General features: G+C 46.4%; 1 protein-coding gene across 1 annotated transcript in view; it reads right to left on the reverse strand.

Annotated features, from left to right (window-relative positions):
* Positions 1 to 453: 453 nt before the first annotated feature.
* Positions 454 to 25,491, reverse strand: part of LOC129335327 (GLIPR1-like protein 1) — a 31,617-nt gene continuing 6,579 nt past the window's right edge. The window contains exons 2-7 of the mRNA XM_054987761.1: positions 18,458 to 18,715; positions 6,815 to 6,918; positions 4,737 to 4,822; positions 3,752 to 3,850; positions 3,374 to 3,475; positions 454 to 698 (exon numbers count right to left, since the gene is read on the reverse strand). Of these exons, the coding sequence (XP_054843736.1) occupies positions 454 to 698; positions 3,374 to 3,475; positions 3,752 to 3,850; positions 4,737 to 4,822; positions 6,815 to 6,918; positions 18,458 to 18,715 (894 nt within the window). The remainder of the gene's footprint in view (positions 699 to 3,373; positions 3,476 to 3,751; positions 3,851 to 4,736; positions 4,823 to 6,814; positions 6,919 to 18,457; positions 18,716 to 25,491) is intronic.

The following is a 25,491-nucleotide window of genomic DNA, read 5'->3' on the forward strand; positions in this document are numbered from 1 at the left end:
ACTGAAGTCTGATTGTCCTTCCCCTCTCTGTTAGAATTGGTCCCTGAAGAGCCAGGGAAAGCCGGCAGCAGCAGCAGTTTTTGCAAATTGTTCCTCCCGTCACAAGCCTGCTGGACAAGAGGGCTCTCAACGATCTTTGGGGGCGGGCAGCTGCTACTTTCTCTCTGGGCATCCTGCTCCCCGGGGAGCTGCTCTGGAGAAAGCCACCGTGTTGGTGAAGCCCCAGCTGCAGCGACAGCGGAAGAATCTGATGCTGCTCTAACATGCCCTTCCCCTGCTCCTGAGCTCCTTTCTCTGGCTCTTCAGGCAGCGATTCTAACAGAGAGGGGAAGGACACTTGGACTTCAGTTCCCAGGAAAACCTGCTAAAACAATCAAGTGTTCTCCATGTGAAAACAATCACTTGTAGCTTGGCTCTGAGACTCCTGGCTCCCAACTGTGCTCTGAAAAAGCATTAGGAGAAAACGCTGCTGTGCAACGGGAAAAAGATGAAGAAGGTGCCCTCCGCCTGAAGGGGAGGAAGGTAGCTGGGGCTCACCTCTGCAGCCTTGCTCACAGCAAATGCCTTAAGGTGGCTATCCCCCACAGTTAGCCAACCACTCCCAGCTGTGGGGATTCCCATGCTAGCTTGTCCAGGGGTGGTGGAAGAAGGAAGAATTGCCAGGCTGCATGGCTTGCTTGGCTGTGCAGCTTGCAGTCCTGAGCAAAAAGTCAGCAGGAAGGAGTGATAAACAGCAACTCTGATCATACTGCACTCATCTGCCGAGGAAGCCAACTCCAGGCACTCTGCACCGCCTGGAGAGCTAACGAGTCCATGTGCATCCAAGCCTTCCTTGCATGGAGCCCAGATTCAAGGAGCAACGCTGTTTGAAATGAGGTTACATAGTTCTGCCTTCTTTTATCTGCCATCTGCTATGCCAGCCAGCCAGCTAGCTCTCCTCTGGGACAGTTAGTAGGCAGCTCTCCTCCACCCCCATCCAAACAAACTTTCAAAGGCATGAAGGAAACCTTGGTGAGAAAGAAAGATGAAAGGAAACTCTTTTCTGTTGTTGTCTTGATAGTTGATTGACACTTTTAAAGACATAGGTCCCAAATGCTTGCGTGATACTTTCCTATTAGGATAAACTCAAAATATCACAAATTAGCAAGTGTATAAGCTTTCAGGATCTCTAGAATGCTTCATCAGGCTGGATGATAGAAGGAAAGGGGTTGGGGAGAGAAAAGCCTCTATGTCTGCTGGTTGCTAGAGTCTGCAAATAAACCAGAGGAAAGGCTATGCAAGCTTTAGTTAGATTAAGCCATTCAAGGTGAAAAAAAGATCTGAGGTAGCTCAAAGGCTGCTGGGATGAAGACACAATGGCTGCTGTCACATAGAAAATACAAAGGCTGGGTGCAATTTGGATCCTAGTCAAACACTAATCAGAACGTGGGCAAAGTGGACAGCAGAAGTAAAGAACGTATTAAGGTAGAGATTAATTTTTTCAGGGGAGGTGCATCTTAATTAATTAGTTATAGCAACTTTAGGAAGTATAAATGACTACAAATTCCTTAGAAGTAAATTCTTTGATCGGGGACCTTGCTGGTTCTGTACAGCAAATGCAGTAGGAACTGGAAAAATCTTTAACATGATTGAAACAAGGCAAAGTGACAAGTTATGGTGTTTTAAAAATTAGCACACTTTCAATCATACTTCAGAATCTGATTAAACATTTCAGATAAAATGTATGTTCTTATCTAGGTTTTTCACTTGAATTACTGGCTTGGGAACTGAAATAAAAACCTACTGAAGCAAAAAAAAAAACCCTAATGAAACATATACTAATCTTTCAGGAATATTGTGAATGATAATATTGCAAATTGCACAAGCATACTGGCTCACAAACACATCAGTCTTCATTCTGCCACTGTGTTATCTGAATAGTTATTCAGGATACCACAGCATGCTATATAAATGTCAAGCAGGGTACGTGCCAGGTACTGATCTGCTGCCCAGGTCAGCAGCAGGCTTTTGCAAATATAAGTCTCTCAAGAAACATGGCTGCAGTGATAATTTGTGCTTTGTCTGAGAATCTTAACAGGCAACTTACAGAAAAAGCTAGGTCCTTTATGGTATTTTCAATGACAACACATGACAGCGCAGATGTTACTGATTTAGCACAGCTTGCAATTTGATGAAAAGTTGATGAAAAGTTGCACATTACAGAAATTTTTCTAGAAATAGTTCCAATGAAAGGCACAAACACAGGTGATGACAACTTCAACAATATGGTAGGAGCTCTAGATAAAATAGGTGCTAGATGGGCAAAAGCGATGAATCTGGCTACAGATGGAGCACCTGAAAAACTCAGGGAAAAATTGGTAGTTGCAAACCCATATCATCAGTTTTTCCATTTTCATTGCATTTTGCACCAGGAAACGCTGCACAGTAAAAGACTTCCCCTCCATGAAATCTTTGTCTAATGATCATATATCCACAGAAAATTACAGGAGAAAAATGTCTGAACTCAAAAATGAATTCCAAGAAAGATTTTTCTACCTTCAGAAACCTACACAGAAATTCTGGATTTTTCCATAATCCATTTCCTGTGAACATCCATGAAGTTCCAGAGGAGCTCCAAACGGAAATAACTGATTTGTAGTGTGATGCTGTGCTCATGGATAATCTTTCTGAAGCTGGCATTAGCAAATTTTTACCAATTTTGGGGTCCAAATTACCCAAGTACATCCTCAGCTTAGAGAGACATCCCTGAAAAGCATACTCAAAATTGCTACAGCACAGACTTTAACTCCAGATTTTGATGCAGTAGTTCTGAGCAAGAAGTCAATTATGAAAGACTGTTAAAAAGAGGAAATACTGTGTTAATTTTTTATTTTGAGTAAAAATAATATCATTAATTGTGTTTGCCTGTATCCTGTATAAAGTTTATATCTCTGGTACCGGGCATTAAATTTGATGGTACTGGCCCAACAAGTGACATTTATGTCAGATCCAGCCCTTATAACAATTGAGTTCGACATCCCTGTCCTAAGAGCTTACACTATCATGGAGCTCAAAATTTTAGTCAGAGATGGAATTTCCCAAACATCCCCCCACACTGTCTGTCTGTCTAATATCACATAATGTAAGACATATATCCAATACTTTATATTAATATTTATTTGCTGTTTTTAAAAATGTATACAAATCATTTGTATGTAACAAGTCAGTTGTTACAAGTTTATCATATTCCCAGTATTATATAAAATAGGGAAACTGACAAACTCTAAGACAAGAAAATAACTTTAGTATTCATGCAAACTTCTTCTATACAATTAAATAAGTTAATTTTGCAAACATAAATCCGGATGACGTCTATGTAAAAAAAAGGCAACACCAAATGCTAGAAACATTAATGATGGCCTTAAAACTGCAACAGCAACACAGGATTTATCGCATACAATCCGACCTTCCCAGGGTGGAAACCATCGTGTATAGCCTATTAAAAATGCAAAGGAATTATTCATTATGAAATTTATTTTTGAAGTAAAATTAATTCATAGTGCAAAATAATACATACGCCTAATATTGTCACGTGCAGGATTTCCTAGAGAAGGAAAGAAATATTATATCAAGTTTTAAAAAATTGTTTATATATTATACAATTTTTTTCTTAAACACAGCATAGCAAGGAACTTGACAGCATTTCAATTGAATGCATCATCCAAACTGCAATTATGAATGTATAATAATTTAATAATGTATTTGGAATTACTTGCCCAAGAGAGATAACATTCAGCAACCAAGTATGGCACCTTTATGTTTACTCCTGCAGGGCATGTGACAACTCTCTCTCTCTCTCTCTTAGGGTTTCCTACTCCAGACTGGGAAATTCCTGGAGATTTGGGAAGTGGCGCCAGGGGGTACTGAATTTTGGCAAGGAGAGGGACCTCAACAGGGTATAATACCATGAAGTCCACCACCCCTCCCCCCCCCAAAAGCAGCCATTTGCTCCAGGGGAACTGATCTCTGTAGTGTGGAGATCTGTAGCTGGGAAATGTGGAGATTTCTTAAGTCAGGAGATTTCCAGCTACCACCTGGAGGTTGGCAATCCTGTATGTGCGCATGAGTGAATGAATGACAGAGAAAAAGAGAGTTGTACAAACACCACAAAATCCTTTTCAAAGGCCCCAATTTGAAAAATAAAAAATAGCAGGAAATTTATTCATGGATCTCTTGTATATAACTTGGGCCAGTAAGAAGCACTTTAGAAAATTTGGCATGTAACATCAGAAAGACTGAAGGACAATGGGTGATGTATGTATTAATCCACAGATATGAAGTAACGATATATAGCAATTGAAGTAGCATTGCAACACAGGTTGCACAAGATGTTGCATTTATTTTGCATAGGATGCCACTGTTACAACATGAGCCGTTCTGTGCTTGAAACTAGAGTACTCATTTTTTAAAACCTTCCAGTGAAATTAAAACTCAAGAGGTGAAAACACAAATTAGTGAATGTTTGTATGTGGTTTGCCAAATTCATGCAGAAATATCAATAAATGCAATAGAATTTTAGTTTCCCACGTGTCCTGTTGTTATTCTAGAGCCTTCTTGAAGGCAAACGATTTCTATTGCTCACTGAAAGTCATTGTGCATTCGCTGCAAGGAACCCTTCTCAGCAAAAGCTGGGTCACATAGGTTCAGGAATCAGAGGTTTTGTCTTAATGTAGTGTACCAAAGTGTTTTATACTTACTACAGAGATTATTTTCACAAGTGTCTCCTTCTGGGCATGCACTACATGGCTCTCCTGTTTTATAAGGATGTCTTGGGGCATTGCCTCTAAAGAATAACATTTTCAGAATATCAGAACACAAAGCTAAGCCAAAGATTGAAATGGAAGGAAGTTATTACAAATAAAGGAAAGATTCAGTTGTGGCATATTGACCTCAAGGTAGTTTTGACAATGGAAGGAAGTAGTGGAGTCTCTCAACTAGTGGACTTCCTCACTGGAACCAGTGATAATTAATTGATTCCAAAATTATTTGGAATCAGAGGTGAACAATAAAAACCAAACTTGGAAATGACAACAAATTCAGTATAGTGAAAGCCTGAAAAGACTAGGAAAAATTAATTCTAAAAAACATCCCAGTTGGGTGAATGAGCAACAAAATGTTAAGCTATACTAATTACTGGATAACAGAAGTTCTATATTTTGCATGTCTTTAGAGTACTTAATAATGAAAATGTTAAGTCAAAAGTTTCAGATGTCCTTATAATTTTTCACTAAAAAATTTTTTAATGCAGAAAGCTATTTAAGACTAAGACTGTGGAGATTAAAGTCCAAACCACCACGCAGGCATGAAGTGCCCTTGGATCAATAGCTCTTTTAACTTAACTCGGACACGTAGTTGTGAAAATAAAATAGAGGAGAGAAGAATCATGTATGCCACCCTGAGCTCTTTGAAGAAATGGCAAGATAAAATTGTAATATATTTCCATAGCATCTTTCAGGCATTTAAAACGGTCTAACCAACCTAGAGGTGAATTCACTCCCCCTGGTTGCACTTTGTTGGCAGAATGCAGAGAAAAATAGTTCTAGAATGTTTTCTTCCCCATCAGGACATTGTCACCTGTACAATGTTCCCAAAGTACAGCTAGTTGTCACTTACAGTTGGCTTTCTTCAAACAAAAAAGCACCCATGGTGAAAAACTGCCTCACAAATGTGGTAAAAAAATACTCCAAAGTCGCTGGTTTTAGAAATGGTTTTTTAGACGTTTTCCTTTAAAATTCATGAAAGTTTGTCAGTTGTCTAACTGCTTTTCAAACAAAGTTTTTGTTGTTTCAAAGTTTTTAAAAAAAATTATAGCTTTGTAAAGGAACTGTACTGGTGTGAAGTATTCAATACGCAAAAGGAGAGAAGTATATTTATGCTAAAGAAACATTCTGCCTCATGTCAAAGTGTGTTTTCAAGTCCTTGATGTTTTAGTACTGTGAAACACAATGATTGGTGACACCACAATATTTTTTTAAAGTGGAACATTTCTACTGCTAGATACATGAGAAGTCTGGCTTGTGATTGAAATATACCCCAAAATACAATACATGTACATTTTTCAGTGGTCAAGTAAAGGAGAAGAATGAACTTGCAGAGGCAGGGAGGATGGGATTTTGATGGTGAACTCTGCTCATTGAAAACTGTGTGTGTGTACAGTTTAAATATTTAAAAGTATATAGGAATCTCTCAGTAATTAGCAATGCCAGTTTGGTGTAGTGGTTAAGAGCACGGGACTCTAATCTGGAGAGCCAGGTCTGATCCCCCACTCCTCCACTTGAAACCAGCTGGGTGACCCTGGGCTAGTCACAGTTCTCTGGAGCTCTCTCAGCCCCACCCACCTCACAGGGTGTTTTGTTGTGGGGATAATAATGGCATACTTTGTAAACCGCTCTGAGTGGGCATTAAGTTGTCCTGAAGGGCAGAATATAAATCGAATGTTGTTGTTATTATTAAACAGAGTTAAACCCTAAGTCCATTGACATCCTAGACAGATGTAACTCTGCTTAGGATATTACTGTAAGAACCCTGAAAAAGCAGGGTTATTGACTGTGTGGAGAGATCTATACTCAAAATACATATGTACTCTCAATGACTCTCTGCCTATGTTCCAGCAGACACACGTATGCTGGGGATTGAGCTTGTCACTACAATACATCCCCTCCACACATGCACATTCACTGTGCTACATTAGAAGGTCTGGAAATGATATATGTGAACATGGAACATGAGTTCAGATCAATATATTAGAAACTCACTTTAACATATTTTAAGTTACCTTGGAGCATAATTACACACGAAATTTTCAATATTTCTGTGTCGACCCAGTTTACGGCAGAAAACAATAGCACAACCAATCTTATAAGAGGTGTCCCAAACAACCTGTGAAAAAGTTTTATTGGTTTTAGTGAATAAAATAAGGAGCAAGCTGTGCTAATAATCACCATTCTAAAATTAATTTTCACCCCAGATTTCTTCCTTGCACCTTAATTAGCATATTATCCAAAGGCATTATTTCACTTTATTAGTATTCAGTAGGAATTGCTTCATGTTAGATCTGCGTATGACCATATCTGCAATATTAAAATAGGCTTATTTAAATTCAATATTTACTTTTTGAATATAAATAAATATTTTTTAAAACCAAACTATACATATATAGCGGTTAGAGAGTTTGACTAAGATCTAGGATAACCAGGTTTGAATTCCTGCTCTTCTATGGAAATTTGCTGGGCTGGTTTCACACACTCACAAGATTGTTGTGGGAATAAAATGAAGGAGAATTATATAAGCCATCTTGGGTTCCCATTGGGGAGAAAAGTGGGGTATAAATGAAGTAAATAAAAAAACTGGGGCTTGATCTTTTGTGGGTTTTTTTAGATTGAAAATGTTATATCCATTTCCTTTGCAGGCTTGCAGCAACCTACACACAAACTGTATCCTCTCCCATTGTGTGTTTTTATTTATTTACAATAATTTTACCCCGCCTTTCTGCCTTCATTGGGTCATGGGCAGTGCAATCCTAAGGGGGGCAGGAAAAGTGAATAGGAACCAAACTAAGGCTTGCGACAGCGGAACTGGTTCCTACATGAGCGTAAATGCCCTTCCGTCAGCAGCGGCACAAGGCGCAGCACCGCTGGCGGGCTGGCGCCACCGTGAGCAAGAGGCAGCCGGGCGGAGGTGGGGAAGAGGTGTAGGGCCCTGCATCGGCGTAGGAGGAGGTGAGGCGGAGGGCGGGGCCAGAGTTAGGTCGCTCCCTAAGCCCTTCCAGAAGCGGGAATGCCCACAGCGGCGCAAAAGAGCTATGCCACGAAAGAACAAGGCGTAGCCCATAGGCGCCCATTGAATGGGAAAAACTCGGCCCCGTCTCCAAGCGCCCAGCCCTGTCCCCATGGCCTGAAGGAGCATAGGATGGGAACTATCATGGGGGCCAATCCATGTGCACTTCCGGCGTGGACAAGCCCCCCCTCCTCGCACCCAATCACCTGCAGGCACACTCTACAAAACATCCGGCCGTACTGCCCACGCCCTCACGTAAGTGAGCACACGGCTGAAAGCTCTGTCTGTTTGCAGTCTGCCGCAGGCACTTTGAACACGAGGTGGGAGAGAGGGTGCCCACAGTGGCAGGCACGGAGTGCACTTTGGGGACTTTGCAAGAAAAGCGGGAGAACTTTGCACTCGCTAAAGGGAAGAAGGGCAAAGTCCAGACTGTCTGGCTAACTAACAATAGCCACTCATGTTTCTTTGCAGGTTATCTGACTCTGAAGTTCCTTCTCAGTAAGGGGCAAGGTAGCACTTACTGGTAAGAAGGAGATGGGGCGGTGCTGGCCACCCCATCACCTGAACTCGCCTGACTGCTAGCCGCGGCAGGGGAGAGGACGGTGGCGACATTCCCTGCCTGCCCCGGAGGCAGTTGCCCAGAAAACTACTCTTGACCAGGTGTTTGTAACTACCTGCTCATTTTCTCCCTTAAAAGTAAAAGTACCACAAGGCAGAGCGCATTCTTGCCAGAGGGTCTCACATCAGCTGGTCACTGCCGCTGCCGCTCTCTCAACTATGTGCATCTTCTCAGATGTTGGAGTGCGGGCTTTGCCTCGGCCATGGACCAAGGCAAAGCCCACGTGTGTCTTTCTCTTGCAGGCACGTTGTGACCCATCTGGGAGATGACCGACCAAGCATGTCTGCTACCCCCTCCCCCGTAATCCTCTGTGAGTGACATTCAGATCCAGCCCAGGAAGCAATATCTCACAGCAGTCCGCATCTCAGCCTCGCCCCTGGGAGCAAGAAGGAGGGCTGTGCGAAATGCCTTGGCTCCTTTTCCAGCTGAGAGACATTGGCACTTTTTCCAGTTTAATAAAACAAGTTGAAAAACAACAAACTTCTGTGTTTGCATGCCTAACTGACATTGTCATTAGCTTCTCCCTCAACACCGTCACACATTTCCACTCATTCATCACCACAAATGTATCCAGCAGACCCCGTTCAGCCTCCCCGCCCCCTCCTCTTCAATGTTACATCAGGCAGAGGGGTGGGAATTGAACCATGGCCCATGAATGTCTGTGGGGAGGGGGGAGGCACTGAGGACTTTCATTCTCTGATAGGCTGAGCGGCTGGCATCTGATAAGCCAGGAAGAGGATGGTTGGTGCAGGTGGAAAGCTGCTGCCAGGAGGTGGGGGTTGTGTTTGCGGAAGCAGGGATGGGCTTGGCATGGGGAGGGTCTCTCAGTTCACTCGGGGGGGGGCATCTCCCCAGTACTGGGATGTGGCTGTCAAGGTCCAGCCCCCGCTCTCGCTTTGCAGAGATGCAGTGATGTGTTCACATTGCACGGCAGCAAGTCTGAGCGTGCTTTTCATTCCCCTCATTTCCAAATGGCCTCCAGGCCTCCCACATGGTTCCCAATGTGTGTTCCTGTCACTCATTGCCGGCCATGCCTCCCCCCACCTGCTTCTCCGGAACCTGGGGACTAATTAGGGTTGCCAGTTTCCAGGTGGTAGCTGGAGATCTCCCAAAATTACAACTGCTCTCCAGGCAACAGAGATCAGCTCCCTACTGTCTGGCCCTACTTTTCAGGGGGAGGGGGAACATTTTTTTTTGGTGGTGGCAAAGGAAGCGGGTATGTTCAGGTGCATCAAGCTGCAGCCACCAGCTTGGCCCTCATCATAAATGGGGGCTGGACGGGCGAGGGGGGGTGTTCGATCTGGACCTTCACTGTCACCTCTGCCCCCCTCCCTGGCAGGGATGCCTGCCCTCTGATGGGGGCCTATTGGTGGCAGTGGCCGCGGGGATCACGGCCTCCCCATTGGCTGCGCTGCTGCTGTTCCCTCGCCTGGATGTGAGGGGAGGGGTGTGGCCATTGGCTGGTGTGAGCTGGGTTGTCAGGGGAACAGTGGGCGGGACTTCCCAGGGGCCGCTGCATTTCACCTTGCCACGCTCGGGCGCCGGCGGGACTATCCTGCAAAAGTCAATAGGGTGCCATCCAGCGCAGCCCCATTTACATCGGCGCACGAGTGACGGCGCTGCCTGGGGGGTTAGGATTGCACTGTAAGATCTGTACTCTAGACCCAGATTCAGGATAATGAACAGATGAAGCCAAGTACAAGCTCCTTCTATACCGTCTTATACACAATGAATATTTTCTTTGACATTATAGGTTCTCCTAAAGGAAATGGAAAGAGGGGGAACTGAAAGTGGCAGTGCCTTGCTCTGACACTTCAGGCAAATTCACACTAGCTTATTTTCTGGGAAATACTCCAAATCAGTCATGCCATTTGCACATATTCCAGATGGAATCCAGTAGTGGGAGTTGAACCAGCAGAGTGTTGATTCACAATCCATCCACTTAACCACTATGATACAGCAGTGAATTCCTTGTCTGCTGGTGTGATGCCCAGAGGAGCACTTATTGGTTAGTTCCCATGCTGCCCTTTCCATGGTCAAACTGCACATTACATAGAGGGCATCCAGGGACATGATTTTTCCTTTCCTTCTCCTGCTACTATTGTGTACACATCCTACAAGGCTTCCTGAGGCCCTTTTTGTGGCTACCTTGAAGATTTCTAAAGGCTGTGTGAAAACTTGGATGCCATGGTTTGTTCAGTTAAATCTTACGATGTTATCAGAACAGTCTGGTTCTGGCTGCATGGATGAATTTCAATTAGTGAGACCTTATCAAGGGGAGAAAACAGGGTTGCACTTACCTGTAATTGTTGCGCAGGCACAAACTGGGAACTGTGCCTGCGCAGACCAGCCACTTGGAACAGGATTTCTTTAGCTTACAGGCTATTAAGGGGGAGCTACCTCCTCCGTGATCTGCTCTGAGCCATTTTTCCCGATGAAACGGTCATGTGGTTGGGGAGGTCACCCCCTCCTTTCCCCAGTTCTCCTGGGCCTCCACAACTCTCTTATTTTAACTATTTATTTATTTGTATTGTCGAAGGCTTTCATGGCCGGAGAACGATGGTTGTTGTGGGTTTTCCGGGTTGTATTGTGGAAAAGATGTTGGCAGGTCATTTGTATCTACTCAGGAGGGGTGGGGTTGAGCTGAGTCATCCTGTAAGAGTTTCCCAGGGTGTGGAATGCTAATGGCGGGAGGCTTCACTGTATCCTGAGGAGGTTCTTTTGCATATGGATTGGTGCTTGATGTGCTAATCTTCTCTGCAGGGCTATTGTCGAGTATAGAGTGTTTTGTTAGCCTGGTGTTTTTCAGAACTGGAAACCATGCTCTGTTCATTCATTTTCCACACTGTGACACTGAGAGATCTCTGTCTTTTGGTGCTACACCTCTGAAGATACCAGCCACAGCTGCTGGCGAAACGTCAGGAACTACAGTGCCAAGACCATGGCAATACAACCCGGAAAACCCACAACAACCATATTTATTTATTTATTTATTTGTTTGTTTGTTTGTTTATTATTTACTTCCCCCCCTTTTTTAAAAAAGAGTTCACAGTAGGGCAGGAGGAGGAGAAATGTGTGCCTGCATGAAGACCTAGATGAACAACAGTTACAGGTAAGTGTAACCCTGTTTTCAATGGTCTTCAGTACAGTTCCACATTGGGAGACTAGCAAGCTACTCACTCGGTGGCACGGTGAACTCTCAGGCAAAGAGATACTGCAGGACTGCCTGTCCTACTGCTGCTTCCTTCCAGGAGTTAATGTCCACCGCATAGTGCTTCACGAACGTCTTCTCCGATTGACCATGTAGCTGTACAACAGATGTCTGTAACCGTGACCCCTCGAAGGATTGCTGCTGAGGCTGCTTGTGCCCTTGTTGAGTGGGTTCTGAGAACAAAGGGGCAAGGAACATTGGCTGCCCTATAGTAGAGCCTAATTGCTAACACCACCCATCTTGAGATTGTGAGGATGCAGCTTTGCCCTTATTTGGGCCTGAATGGCAAACAAAAAATGTTGAATCCTTACGAGAGGAATGAGTCCTATCCTTATACATCTTTGGACCCCACCAACCCGTCCAGTTACTGCCCAGTGTCGAACCTCCCATTCCTGGGCAAGGTGATTGAGCGGGCGGTGGCGGTACAACTGCAGGAATTCCTGAATGATGCTCTAGTCCTGGACCCATTCCAGTCTGGCTTCCGTCCTGGCCATGGGACGGAGACAGCCTTGGTTGCCCTCACAGACGACCTTCGCAGGCATCTGGATCGAGGCGGGTCAGCGCTGCTTGTGTTACTTGATCTCACAGCAGCGTTTGACATGGTTGACTATGATTTGTTGGCCAGCCGCCTTGCCGACATGGGGATTAGGGGGACAGCCTTACAGTGGCTGGTCTCCTTTCTCCAGGGTCGGGGACAGAGGGTGGCGCTCGGGGGAGATCTATCGCCCCGTCACCCTTTGGTGTGCGGGGTTCCCCAAGGGGCGATACTCTCTCCGATGTTATTTAACATCTATATGCGCCCTCTCACCCAGTTGGTGCGGAGGTTTGGGCTGGGTTGTCATCAATACGCGGACGACACCCAACTTTTTCTGTTGATGGACGGACGGCCAGACACGGCCCCAGACAATCTGGCCAGAGCTTTGGAGGCTGTGATGGCATGGTTGAAACAGAGCAGGCTGAAATTGAACCCAGTGAAGACGGAGGTCCTGCAGCTGGGACGGGGGCTGCCAGATGTTGGGATCCAGCTCCCTGCCCTGGATGGGACACCACTGGCAACTTTGCCAGTGGTAAAGAGTCTGGGTGTGCTCCTGGATGCCTCCCTATCGATGGAGGCCCAGGTCACGGCAGTTGCCAAGTCTGCATTTTTCCATCTTCGTCAGATCAGGCAACTTGCCCCCTACCTGACGCCCCAGGACCTGGCTGCAGTGATCCATGCAACGGTCACCTCCAGGCTAGATTACTGTAACTCACTCTACGCTGGGCTACCCCTGGGCCTGATCCGGAAACTACAACTGGTCCAGAATGCGGCGGCACGGGTCCTGACTGGTATACCTTACCAGTCACACATCACACCTGTCCTGCGCCAGCTGCACTGGCTTCCGGTTGAATTCCGAATCAGATTCAAAGTGTTGGTTCTTACCTTTAAAGCCCTGAGCGGGTTGGGACCGGCATATCTTCGGGACCGCCTCTCCCTGTACATTCCCCGGAGATCGCTTCGATCAGCGAATAAATATTTACTTGTGGTCCCCGGCCCTAAGGAAGCCCGCCTCGCTTCAACCAGGGCCAGGGCCTTTTCAGTCCTGGCCCCAGCCTGGTGGAACGCTCTGTCAATGGAAACCCGGGCCCAGCGGGACATATTATCGTTCCGCCGGGCCTGTAAGACAGAGCTGTTCCGCCAGGCATTCGGTGATTGAAGGGGGCGGTGCCATGTCGGCCTCCCACCTTTGGGGTGGGGGAGGGTTCTCCCCACCACTGCACTTTGTTAATATGTTTTATTATTTGTATATTGATTATAGTTCTTGTTTTTATTGATTTTAACTGTTCACCGCCCAGAGCCCTTGGGGATGGACGGTATATAAATTGAAAAAATAAATAAAATAAATAAAATAAAATGGCTCTCCTAACATCTAACGCATGTAGTGTGCGTTCCTGAGGGGTGGCTGGGTTGGGAAAGAATACAAGGGCAATTATGGTCTGAGGCACATGAAACCTAGAGATTACTTTCAGTAATAATTGCAGACTCGTGTGCATCACTACCCTGTCAGGATAGATTTGAAGGAAAGGAGGGTCTATATTAATTGCCCTAAGTTCACCCACTCTTCTGGCTGATGTCACTGCCAGTAGAAAAGCCACTTTCACAGAAAGCAGAGATAAAAGGCAAGTAGCCATTGGCTCAAATGGCTTCAGCATTAGTTTAGCTAATACTAAAGATAGAGACCACTGGGGAACTCTAGGGGCCCTTGGTGGATATAGGTTGTACAGGCCTTTTAAAAACAATTTTGATAAATGGTGAGAAAAAGCTGTCTTTCCATTACTGCTCTTGTGGAAGGCTGAGATAGCTGCCAAATGAATTTTTATGGATGAAGATGCCAATCCTGAGGCCTGTAAAGATACTAGATTTTCAAAAATATTGGATAAAGGCCATGTATCTGGGTGTATCTGTCTGGTTTCTGCCCACAGGGAGAACCTGTTCCATTTAGCTGCATAGGATTTTCTAATGGACAGTCTACAGGTATTGAGTAAAATATTTGCCACCTCTTCTGAAAACTACCCCAGAAGCCACGCTGTCAGGTGCAGCCTGTCCAACTCGTGATGCTGTGTGCGGCCATATGTTAACAAATCCGGTGCTAGCGGCAGATGAACATAACACCCCTTGGCTAGGCATTTTAGTGTATGGAACCATTGCTGATGTGACCAAAAAGGGGCTATGAGTATGCAATTGGTCTGATCCACTCGTACCTTGCAAACTACCTTGTGGATCAGGGGGATGGAACGCGTAGAATAACTCCCCTGTCCACTGCATTTGAAAGGCATCCTCTATGGAGCATTTGCCCCGCCCTCCTTGGGAGCGAAATCTGGGGGCTTTTGTATTGACCTGTGTGGCAAAAAGGTCGACCTGAGGGAAACCCCACTAACTGAACACTTGGTGTGCATATCTGTCCGTGAGGACCCATTCGTGATGTGACTTCCCCAGTCTGCTGAGACGGTCTGCTTTGGTGTTGTCGATGCCTGCAATATGTAAGGCCAAAAGTCCAATACCATGGTCAATGGCCCATTCCCACAACTGGGTGGCTTCTTCGCAGAGCCTCTTTGAAGCAGTTCCACCTTGTTTGTTTATATAAAACACTATGGTTGTGCTTCAAATAAGACCTGGACCCTTTTGTTTGAAAGTATATCTGTGAGAGAGTTAAGTGTATAAAAAGCTGCTCGTCATAATTCAAAAAAATTAATATGATTCTTCTTTTCAGATTCCAACCAAACCCCATTGACTGACACATTCTCACAGTGACACCCCCCCCCCCGGCCATCCCTCTAGGGAGACATCTGTAGTGAGGGTAATTTCATGACACTGAATACCAAAAGCTACACCCTTAGATAAATTATCACGGTCCAGCCACCATATCAAGGACCGCAATACCTTCCTAGGTATTGAAAATTTGGTATGTGGGGATTGTACCCCTGACTGAAAACGCCTAATGAACCAAAGCTGTAATGGTCATATCTTTAGTTGTGCAAATGAGTCTACCACAGTGGCAGAAGCCATCAGCCCCAGAAAAACCTGTATGGATTGTGCTGATTGGAATCTGTTGGCTTGGAAGTGTTGCACCAAGGTAGTCAATCATGTGGTAAATATGCCCTGTTTGTTGTAGAGTCTAGCAATGCCCCTATGAACTTTATGGTGTGGTTAGGTGCCAATTCTTTTTCTTATTTATTACCAGACCCAGTGATTCACATGTATTCACAATGAGGCTTATATGGTCTTCCAACTCCCCTGGAGAACTAGTGGTAATCAGCCAGTTGTCCAGATAGGGATAAATGGAGCAACCTAATGACCTCAAGTGGGTGATCACTACACCTACGCATTTTGTAAAAGCTCATGGGGCTGTGGCCAAGCCAAAGGGCAGAGCCAAGTACTGGAACACCTCGCCATTAAACAGGAACTTGAGATACTTCCTATGTTCTGTACATATTGAGATATGAAAGTAAGCATCTTGAGGTCTAAGACTGCAAACCATGCGTCACGAGAAATCATATTTAAAACCCATGGGAGCATGACCATCCTGAACTTTGAGACTTTCAAATAACTATTTAAGCCTCTCAAATCCAATATAGATCCCACCCCCCATCCTTCTTGTCTACCAAGAAGAAGCATGAGAAAAAACCACACGGTGTGTCTGAATCAGAGACCTTTTGAAGTGCCCCTTTCTCTAGTAAAGTAGTGATCTCTTCCTGTAATTCAGGTAAAGTATTATTAGGGGCTCGAAAAGGAAAATAAGTTGAAGGCAAGGTATGGAATTCCAACCTATAACCTGTTTTAATAAAAGACAAAACCCAAACATAAGAGGAAATATCCTGGAATGCATGGAGGAACTTTGACAATCTGTTCTCAAAAAGCATTGAGGTCACAGATTTTTGCATTTCTAGTCAGAACTGGCCCTTCTGGTTCTGCATATGATCCTTATTGGGTTGGTTCTGATGGGACGATTTAGGGTGTCCTGATTGTTTCCTTCTAGCCTTTGTCTGGCCTGAATAAGGTGCTCTGTATGGATACTGCTGACAATATGGTTGGAACCTGTATGATCTATAGCCACGACTTTGCTGATAATCACGTCTTCCTGATAATCACATCTTCCTGAGTCCCACAGGAATCCATCTTGTCTCACATGTTGTTTAACATCTACCTGAAACTACTGGGAAAGATCATCCAGGGTGTGAGAGTGCATTGCCACCAATATATGGACAATACCCAACTCTACATCTCCTTAGCAGCTAAGGGTGGGTCTGTGAAAGTCTTGAACAGGTGCCTGGAGAATATAACGGTATGGATGAGGGCCAATAAACTGATAGTCCAGATAACACTGTGGTACTGTTGGTCAATGACAAAGCTGCCTGAGAACTGAGAGTCAGCCTGCCCTAGATGGAGCTTGCATTCTCCCTGAAGGTGCAGGTTGTGGATGGAGGTTGCTACTGGATCCTAACATACAACTTGAGGCTCAGGTTTCCTCTATAGCTACAACCCTGCCTTTAAAAGCATGATTTGGCCACAGTGATCCATGCTCTGATCACATCCAGATTAGATACTGTAATGCTTATTACAGGGGCTGCCTTTGAAACAGGTTTGGAAACTTCAGTTGGTCCAAAATACAGCAGCCAGGTTATTGTCGGGGACTGGATAGAGGAATTGTATCTGCCCTGGTTGCCCATCTGTTTCCGCACACAGTTCAAAGTGCTAGTTCTTATATACACCTAAATGGCTTGGAACCAGAGTACTTGAAGGACTGCCTCCATCAGTATTGCACAGCCTGCCACTTAAGATCCTCTTCTGATGTCCTACTCCCTGCATCCAGCAGTGAGGCTGGCGGTGACCAGAGACAGAGCACTCCCTTTTCAAATGCCATCCCCCATAAGGCTTACCTGAAAATAATCTTTTCTTTTACACATCTGCCTAAAACATTCCTTTTTAACCAGGCTTTTAACTTATCTTTTAAACAATTTAAGGTCTGGTCTCTGGTCCAAGGATCATTTAACATACATAATTTTAGGTTGCTCAGGGTACATTTTACACTGTTACGCCCTGGCTTGTTTCGATGGCATCATCTTTATTTCTAGTGACTTATTTAATGGCTTTTAAAATGATTATGTCTAATAGTTTTATTATCTTAGTTGTAAGCCACCTCAAGTAGGTCTTTGGAGAGGCAGTGTAATGATTTCAAGTAAATGTGTGCATATATCTTTAAATGCTTGGTGTGAGATAGGTGAAGAGTGGGGGTGAAAGAGAGGGAAGAGTGAGGGATATGATTGGTTGATGACTGAGAGTGTGGGCAGAGTGAATGCAGTTTAGACTGAGAGTGGGAGAAATACTGAGTCAGAAGAAAGCAGGCTAGCTGTATGCTACCTGAGTAATGTTGAAGTATTTATGAGAGAAACATAACCTGTGTGGAACCTGAACTGAGCATATTTGTGAAAGGACACTCAGTCAGGGAAAGAGAGGCCAGCTGTGTGCTGCCTGAGCAGGTTTAATATTTCTGTGAATTAGAGTTAGAGAAAGAGAGGCTGCCTGAGGAGTTTTAAGCATTTCTGTGAGAGAAATATTGAGTCAAGAGAAAGCAGGCAAGCTGTGTGCAGCCTGAGTAACTTTAAGTACGTCTGTGAGAGAAATATTGAGTCAGAGAAAGAGGCTAACTGTGTGTGAAGCCTTAGAAGAGATCTGTGTGAATGAGAGTAACTGAAGTAACTTTAAGAACTGAGAACTACTTTTATGAAACCGACACACTTCTTGACAAAATAAATGTTTATTTTGTTTTGTTATATCCCAGAGTAGCTGTCATTGCTATATCCCATTCCTATCCTCAGGGCCACATAGAACCACGAAGGAGCCTGACGCTTAGGCATGTTACCAAAGGGAAAATTTAAATAAAATATCTTGGAATATAATATTCCTGGTGGCAGCAATCTACCCAGAGGGTGTAAGGGAAAGATTAAAGGCAAAACCTACCCAAGAGAAGTAAAGGGTCATAACAGGCAGCTTACACATTTTCTATATAAATAATAAAATAAACTATCCTTTGAGGCATATGTAGCAGCAATTCATCTAAATCTATTAGATCTGGCACTGAAGTTAGGTTTTTTTCCCTTTCAAAAATTGGCCAGTTGTTAGTAAGTAAGCCACTATTATTGTGACAGCTTATGACAAAAATAGGATCACAGACCCACTATAATAACTGCTTTATATATTTGGTAACTAGAAGGATCTCATTTCTTGATTCTTTACTGTCAGATTTGAAAACTGAGTGGAGAAGAATAAATGTTACCTGAGTATAATGACTACATTTGCCTTTACATGAATTGTTGTGGTATTGGTAGAAAGCAACTTCTGAGTACCATAACGTGATGAAACCAGTAGGATCAAATGGTTTTCTTCCAGCATTTGCAATCCAGAGATTTTCTCCAGGAGGGTTAAATTTGGGATCAGGATGACCACCTTCATTGTGGAGTCCAAAATGATTTTGTAGAAAAACACATCTCCGACCCCATGCTCTAGCTGTCCGAGCTAAAGCTAGATCCCACGTCTGTAAAATATAATGTTTTAATCATAACATTTCTATTTTTCAGCTTCTAAATAATACTTATAGAAACATAGATGCAATGTTTGTACAAAATGCTATTGCTTTGGGTGCCATTGCCTTCAATTATCCATCTAAAGTCACTTCTTCCTAAAACTCTGGTACTGTCTAGTAATTATTCTGGAAGCAACCCAGGCACTTGCACATAGTTACTTAGAGGACAATCCCTGAAATGTGTAATCCTGAAGAAAGCTCCCTCCTCCCAAGAGTATAACCTTTTCAAATATGAAAGTGCAATATTTAATAAAATATTTCTGTCTTGCCTCAAAGCTGTTTATGTAGATTGTGTGCTTTAAAACTGTCTTCCTTAACAAGGAATTGGCATTTTCTAAAACAAGTAAGAGTGAAACAAAGTGAAAAACGCTATGCTTATATATTTATCTTCTCACATTTTTAACTATATCCATATATCCTCCATATATCATATTATTAAAGAAGATATGTGTGAACAAAAGCATAATCATTTTGTAGCACCTCTTCCAATTATATTTCAGACATGTACAGCTGTATCCTATTGTCCAGCTAGGAGTAAGATCAGCTGAAATATATTACTGAAAATGTACTGAGAAACAGAGCTTAGAAAGAGAGGTGGGCACAATAAAAAAAAAATTACCGATCAAGCTGATCGGGGATTGGCGCTGGCGCCAACACCAAATCACCGATCCACACCGGTCATCTCCCATTTCCAATCTGTGGATCGGGGATCAGGGAGGCCAAAGCGGAAGGGCGCCCTGCTGTTCACTGTCCGTCTTCTGTGCAGCCCCACATGGGACTGCGCCTGCGCAGGCCTGCCGACCGGATTTTTCTTTCTAGCAAACGTCCACTAGGGGGCGCACGTCCGACCCAATGCGCATGCGCGGCCGTTTCCCGCCCGAGCGACATTGGGCGACGTCGCCCCCTTTCCCCTCAGTTTCTTCTTTGCCGCCGACCGGTAAAGATCTAGCTGTCCGCTTGTGAGGAAATTTTTTCCTGTGAGGATCCTGCGAAGATGTCTGAGAAGTCGCTGTTCAAGCGCTGCTCCAACTGCTCCACTAAGATGACGAGGACGGACGGTCACGCCGTTTGCCTCGAGTGTCTCGGCGAGGGACACATCGTCAGGAAGTGTGAGCACTGCCAACGGTTCACCCCGAAGGCCAGGGCTGAGAGGGCTAATAGGCTGAACGCCTTACTGTGGAGACGGGCGATGCGGGTTTCGGGGGCTCCCGTTACCCCGGAGGGACCGCCACCGACTGGTGGGACGGGTAACACCCCCCCTGGGAAGGGGTCCCAGAAGGCCGCGTCCGCTTCGCGTTCCCGCTCCCCGGATCGTCGCCAAGCCCGGCAGTTAACCCCGGATCCGAAGGGGACTGCGAGTTCCGCGTCGGGTCGCAAGCCCTTGGCACCAACGTCGGATCCGACTCGGAAACATCACCGTTCCAGGTCCCCATCGAGGTCGGAACCGACCTTCACGCCGGCTCCGAAGGTGCCGAGAGCATCATCGGAACCGAACATCCCTGCTGGGTCGGTTCCCAAACCATCGGATCCGCCATCGGCTCCGACTCCATCGGTTCCGAAGCCTGCTGAGTCGACGCGCACCGACCTCGCTCCGAAGACGGGCGCTCGGTTGGATCCGAAGACATCGGATTCGGTTGGCAGGGACCGAAGCTCGGATCCGGCTCTGGCTGACAAGGGCGGCAAAAAGTCCAAGAAGAAGTCGAAGCACAGTCAATCGGCTTCGGTCCAAACAGATGAGGTCCTCTGGGAGAGGCCTTTGACTCCGTCGCCGCACCTGTCGCCTCCGCTGCACCACTTGTCTGATGATGATGGTGATCTGCCCGACGCGCCACCTTTGGCCCAGCAGTGGCATGCGGGTGATTATGCGGACCGTGTGGACCGGCGTTACCACCTGCCGCGGGCTGCATTTGACAGAGAGGGTTCCCTGTATGCCAGCTCTCCATCATTTGGCAGGGAGTGTTGGGGTGACACTCGAAGTGAGTTCTCCCACTATGGTTCTCCCACACACGGTTCACCTTACTATCCTGCTGAACCCTACCAGGGCCCGAGTCCCAGCCCTCCGTCGGACCCATCTCCAGATGACGTCATCATTGGGACCGGTCGTGTGTCGCCATCTGAGGACTACCGACTCTACTCTGAGCAGATGGTCAGGATGGCCCGTTCTCTCGACATCGAGATATCGGCCGTAGATCCTAAACCAAAGGACAAAATTCTTCAGTATGTCCAGTCCGGGAACCCTCCAACTATTGCCTTCCCATTCAATGAAGGCTTGGTGGAGATCATCCACGACATTTGTGAGAAGCCGGCCTCTGTGTACGCGACGTCCCGCAAACTGGAGGCCCTGTACAAGACACGGGATGATGTTTGTGCATACCTCTTTGCACATCCGCCTCCTTCTTCCCTCATTACGGAGGAAATGCAGACCCGCCAACGCCAGGGGTCCTATGCGGTGCCCATTGACAAGGAGAGCAGGAAGTTGGATTCCTTGGGCAAGAAGCTATACTCTTCTGCTGCCCTCACACTGAAAATCTCCAACTATTCAGCCATCATGGGGGCGTATCAGATATTCCTTTGGAACCGCATGGCGGCCTTCCTGGAAAAACTCCCAGCAGACCAGAGAGTATTGGCGAAGGTGATCCTCGATGAGGCCCTGAGGCTTTCCCGGCAACAAATAAATGCGGGCCGTGACACAGTTGACACCTCTGCGAGGGCATTGGCTTCTTCCATCGTCCTGCGCCGGCACTCGTGGCTCCGCACAACTGCGTTGCCAGTGGAGACACGCAATAAGGTGGAGAACCTGCCATTTGAGGGGCAATCCCTGTTTTCTACCAAAACAGATGACTACCTGTCGCAGAAGCGCAAGGATCGTATTACAGCCCGATCCTATGGCATTCTCCCGGCCAGACCACCCACCGAGAATCGTGGCCAGTATCGCCCTGCCCAGGGTTATCGTGGACGACAGCACCGGTACCAGCCGTATCCACGCTATGGTTCCTACTGGCCATTCCAACCACCAAGCTCTTACCAGCGCCGGAAGCCTACCTACCGCCCTCGTCGCGGCCCTCATGCCACCGATACCAAAGAGTCAGCTACGCAACCAAAGCAGTTCTGACTAGGGCTCGAACAGTCTGTCGTGTTTGGAAACAGATTGGCTCAGTTTGCCTCTGCATGTGCGGAGATTACGTCCGATAGTTGGGTTCTTAAAATCGTTACAGTTGGATATAAAATTCAGTTTGATGTTTACCCAGTGTTGTCTCTTCCTGACCACTCATTACAATCCTCTTCTGATAGCTTACAGGCTGAGGTTATAGCGCTATTGGAGAAAGGGGCTGTGAAGGAGGTACTCCCTCAGGACCCCCTCTTAGGTTTTTACTCCAGGATGTTCCTGGTAGACAAAAAGGATGGAGGTGTGCGACCCATCTTAGACCTCCGGGAACTGAATAAATTCGTTCTCGTCAAGCGGTTCAGGATGCTTACCTTGAACACAGTCCTCCGGTTAATGCCCGAGGACATGTGGTTCGTGGTCCTGGATCTCAAGGACGCGTATTTCCATATTGCCATCCATCCTAACCATAGGAAATACCTTAGGTTCCTGTGTAACAATAGGGCCTACCATTACCAGGTACTTCCCTTTGGCCTCTCAACAGCCCCACGAGTTTTTTCTAAATGTATGGCTGTGGTTGTGGCTTCTTTAAGACAACGGGGTTGTACCATCTACCCCTAGCTTGACGATTGGCTCTTTGCAGCACCCTCTGCTGATGCACTCCTGGCCCAGATTCATACCGTGATGCTCACCTGCTCCAGATTGGGACTTTTGGTTAACTTACAAAAGTCTAACCTTACCCCGTCCAGACGGATACTGTTTATCGGTATGGAACTGGACGGTGACGTAAACAGGGGTTTTCTGCCCAGGGAGCGTGCTTTAAGGATTGGCAGGATGGTGAACCTTCTTTCTAAGTGCAGGTTCCAATCCGTAACGGCTATCCAAAGGCTACTGGGCCTCATGGCCTCTTCTACGGCTGTCACCCCTATGGCCCGGTTGCACATGCGACCTCTCCAGCTGTGGTTCCTATCGGTTCATGATTTTGAGCACGATTCCCAGAATAAACGGTATTCCATCCCCAGGGGGATTATCCGGGCCTTACGATGGTGGCTTGATGAGGCTAACCTCCTTGGGGGTGTTGCTTTTGGGTCCATCCAGACCGAGATCACGATCTCGACTGATGCCTCCACGGTAGGATGGGGAGCCCAGTGTGGTGCCCTGAGGGCACATGGGGTTTGGTCAGAGCAGGAAAGGGAAGATCACATTAACCTGCTAGAATTGAGAGCTGTCCGTTATGCCCTTATCGCTTTCGCAGACACACTGCAGCAGAAGGCGGTTCAGGTGCTTACAGACAATTGCACCACGATGTTCTACCTGAACAAGCAAGGGGGCACTACATCCAAGGCCCTCTGCGACGAGGCCGTTCGGATCTGGAACTGGGCCATGGACAGAGGCGTGTTCATTCAGGCGGTCCATATTCCCGGCACCACCAATGTGATCGCAGACAAACTGAGTCGGATGCGATTCGACAGCTATGAATGGACCGTAGCAGACAATTACCTGAACTCCATCTTTTTGGACTGGGGGTTTCCAGACGTAGACCTCTTTGCGTCAGAAACCAACAGGAAGGCCCCACGGTTCTGCTCCAGGGGAGGGCTAGGTCACCGCTCCCTGGGGGACGCGTTCCAGATACGCTGGACAGGGCACCTGTTTTATGCCTTCCCTCCGTTCCCACTGCTGTCTCGGGTCGTCAGCAAAATCCAGAGGGATGGGCCACATTTAATTCTGGTGGCCCCCTTCTGGCCCAGACAAGCTTGGTTCCAACATGTCATGCAGCTTTCGCAGGGGTCATATTATCGGTTCGCTCTGAACCCGGACCTTCTGTCCGACAAAGGGGTTTGGTATCACGACCTACCCAAACTCAACCTCACTGCTTGGCACATTCGGGGACGGAGGGGATGTCTGACAGGGTAGCTGAAATTTTGCTGAATGCCCGTAGGGACACCACTCGCAGGTCATACGCAGCTAAATGGAAGCGTTTTGAGGCCTGGGCTGCTTACACCGCAGTTAATGTTTGGGATTGCCAGTTGTCTTCTGTGTTTGAGTTCCTCCTGTCCCTAAAGGATGGGGGACTCTCTAATTCCTCTATTAAAGTCTATTTGGCTGCCATTTCAGCCTTCCACCCTAAAATAGATGGGAAGACAGTGTTCTCTCACAGTTTGTCGAAGTCTTTTTTGAAGGGGTTGTATAATATGTTTCCACAAGTCAAGGAAATTGTTCCCCAATGGTCACTGCAGGTAGTACTGACAGGACTTATGAAATCACCCTTCGAACCACTGGCTACTTGTGATTTAAAATGGTTGTCCTGTAAAGTGGCCTTCCTGATTGCCATTACATCTGCCCGCAGGGTTAGCGAACTTGCTGCCCTGAGGTGGGATTCTCCCTTTTTGAAGGTCCATCAAAATAAGGTGGTTCTCAAGCCGGACCTTCGTTTTAGGCCCAAGGTGTCTACTCAATTTCACACCTCGCAGGACATTGTCCTACCTATCTTTTTTCCTGACCCTTCTGGTAACTCTGAAAGGGCTTTACATTCCTTGGATGTGAGAAGGGCTATTTTATTTTACCTCCAACGTACATCACAGTTTAGGAGTGCCAAGCAACTGTTTCTGTGCTATTATGGGCCCAGGAAGGGAAAGGCTGCTACAGCCCAGTCAATTTCCCGTTGGGTCACTCAAACTGTTAGGGCCTGCTACTCGCATGCTACGTTACCTTGCCCTTTGGAAGTAACAGCTCATTCCACCAGAGCGCAAGCTGCCTCTGCGGCCTTCCTTAGGGGCGTGCCCTTGCAAGACATCTGCAGGGCTGCAACGTGGTCGTCTTCTGACACGTTCGCTAAACATTACGCACTAGATGTGTGGGAAAGGAAAGAGGCTGCTGTTGGTAATGCTGTGCTTCAGTCTCTTTTTCGGTGAGAACACATGCCCGCCTCCTGGGTAAGTGGCTTGTGAGTCTCCCATGTGGGGCTGCACAGAAGACGGACAGTGAAAACAGAGTTGCGCTTACCATAACTACTGTTCATTGACGTCTTCTGTGCAGACACACAACCCTCCCTCCTACCCCGCTGTGTTCTTCCAGATAATGTGAAGGCATTCGGCGGCAAAGGAGAAACTGAGGGGAAAGGGGGCGACGTCGCCCAATGTCGCTCGGGCGGGAAACGGCCGCGCATGCGCATTGGGTCGGACGTGCGCCCCCCCTAGTGGACGTTTGCTAGAAAGAAAAATCCGGTCGGCAGGCCTGCGCAGGCGCAGTCCCATGTGTGTCTGCACAGAAGACGTCAATGAACAGTAGTTACGGTAAGCGCAACTCTGTTTTCCCAGCTATGTGGGAAGGTGGGTGGTGGGCACGGGGAGGTGGCGACGAGCTGCCTCCCCTCAGGGAGGGGACGTTCACACACACACACACACACACACAGAACAGAGGGGGGGGGAGTTTTTAACCCGTCTCTGCCTCTCCAAATAGAGAGAGAGACACACCCCGTCAACATGTTTCAGCCAGCTTTTTAAAAAAAGCAGGGACAGAATCCTCCATTCCTCCCCACCCAATTTTAAAAGCAAGCAGCCAGTCTTCCAAAAGCATATTTTAAGCACACACACAGAGCCGTGAATGAGGTTTTCCCACAAAATAG

Source organism: Eublepharis macularius, chromosome 9 (genome assembly GCF_028583425.1).
Source record: "Eublepharis macularius isolate TG4126 chromosome 9, MPM_Emac_v1.0, whole genome shotgun sequence".
NCBI lineage: Eukaryota > Metazoa > Chordata > Lepidosauria > Squamata > Eublepharidae > Eublepharis > Eublepharis macularius.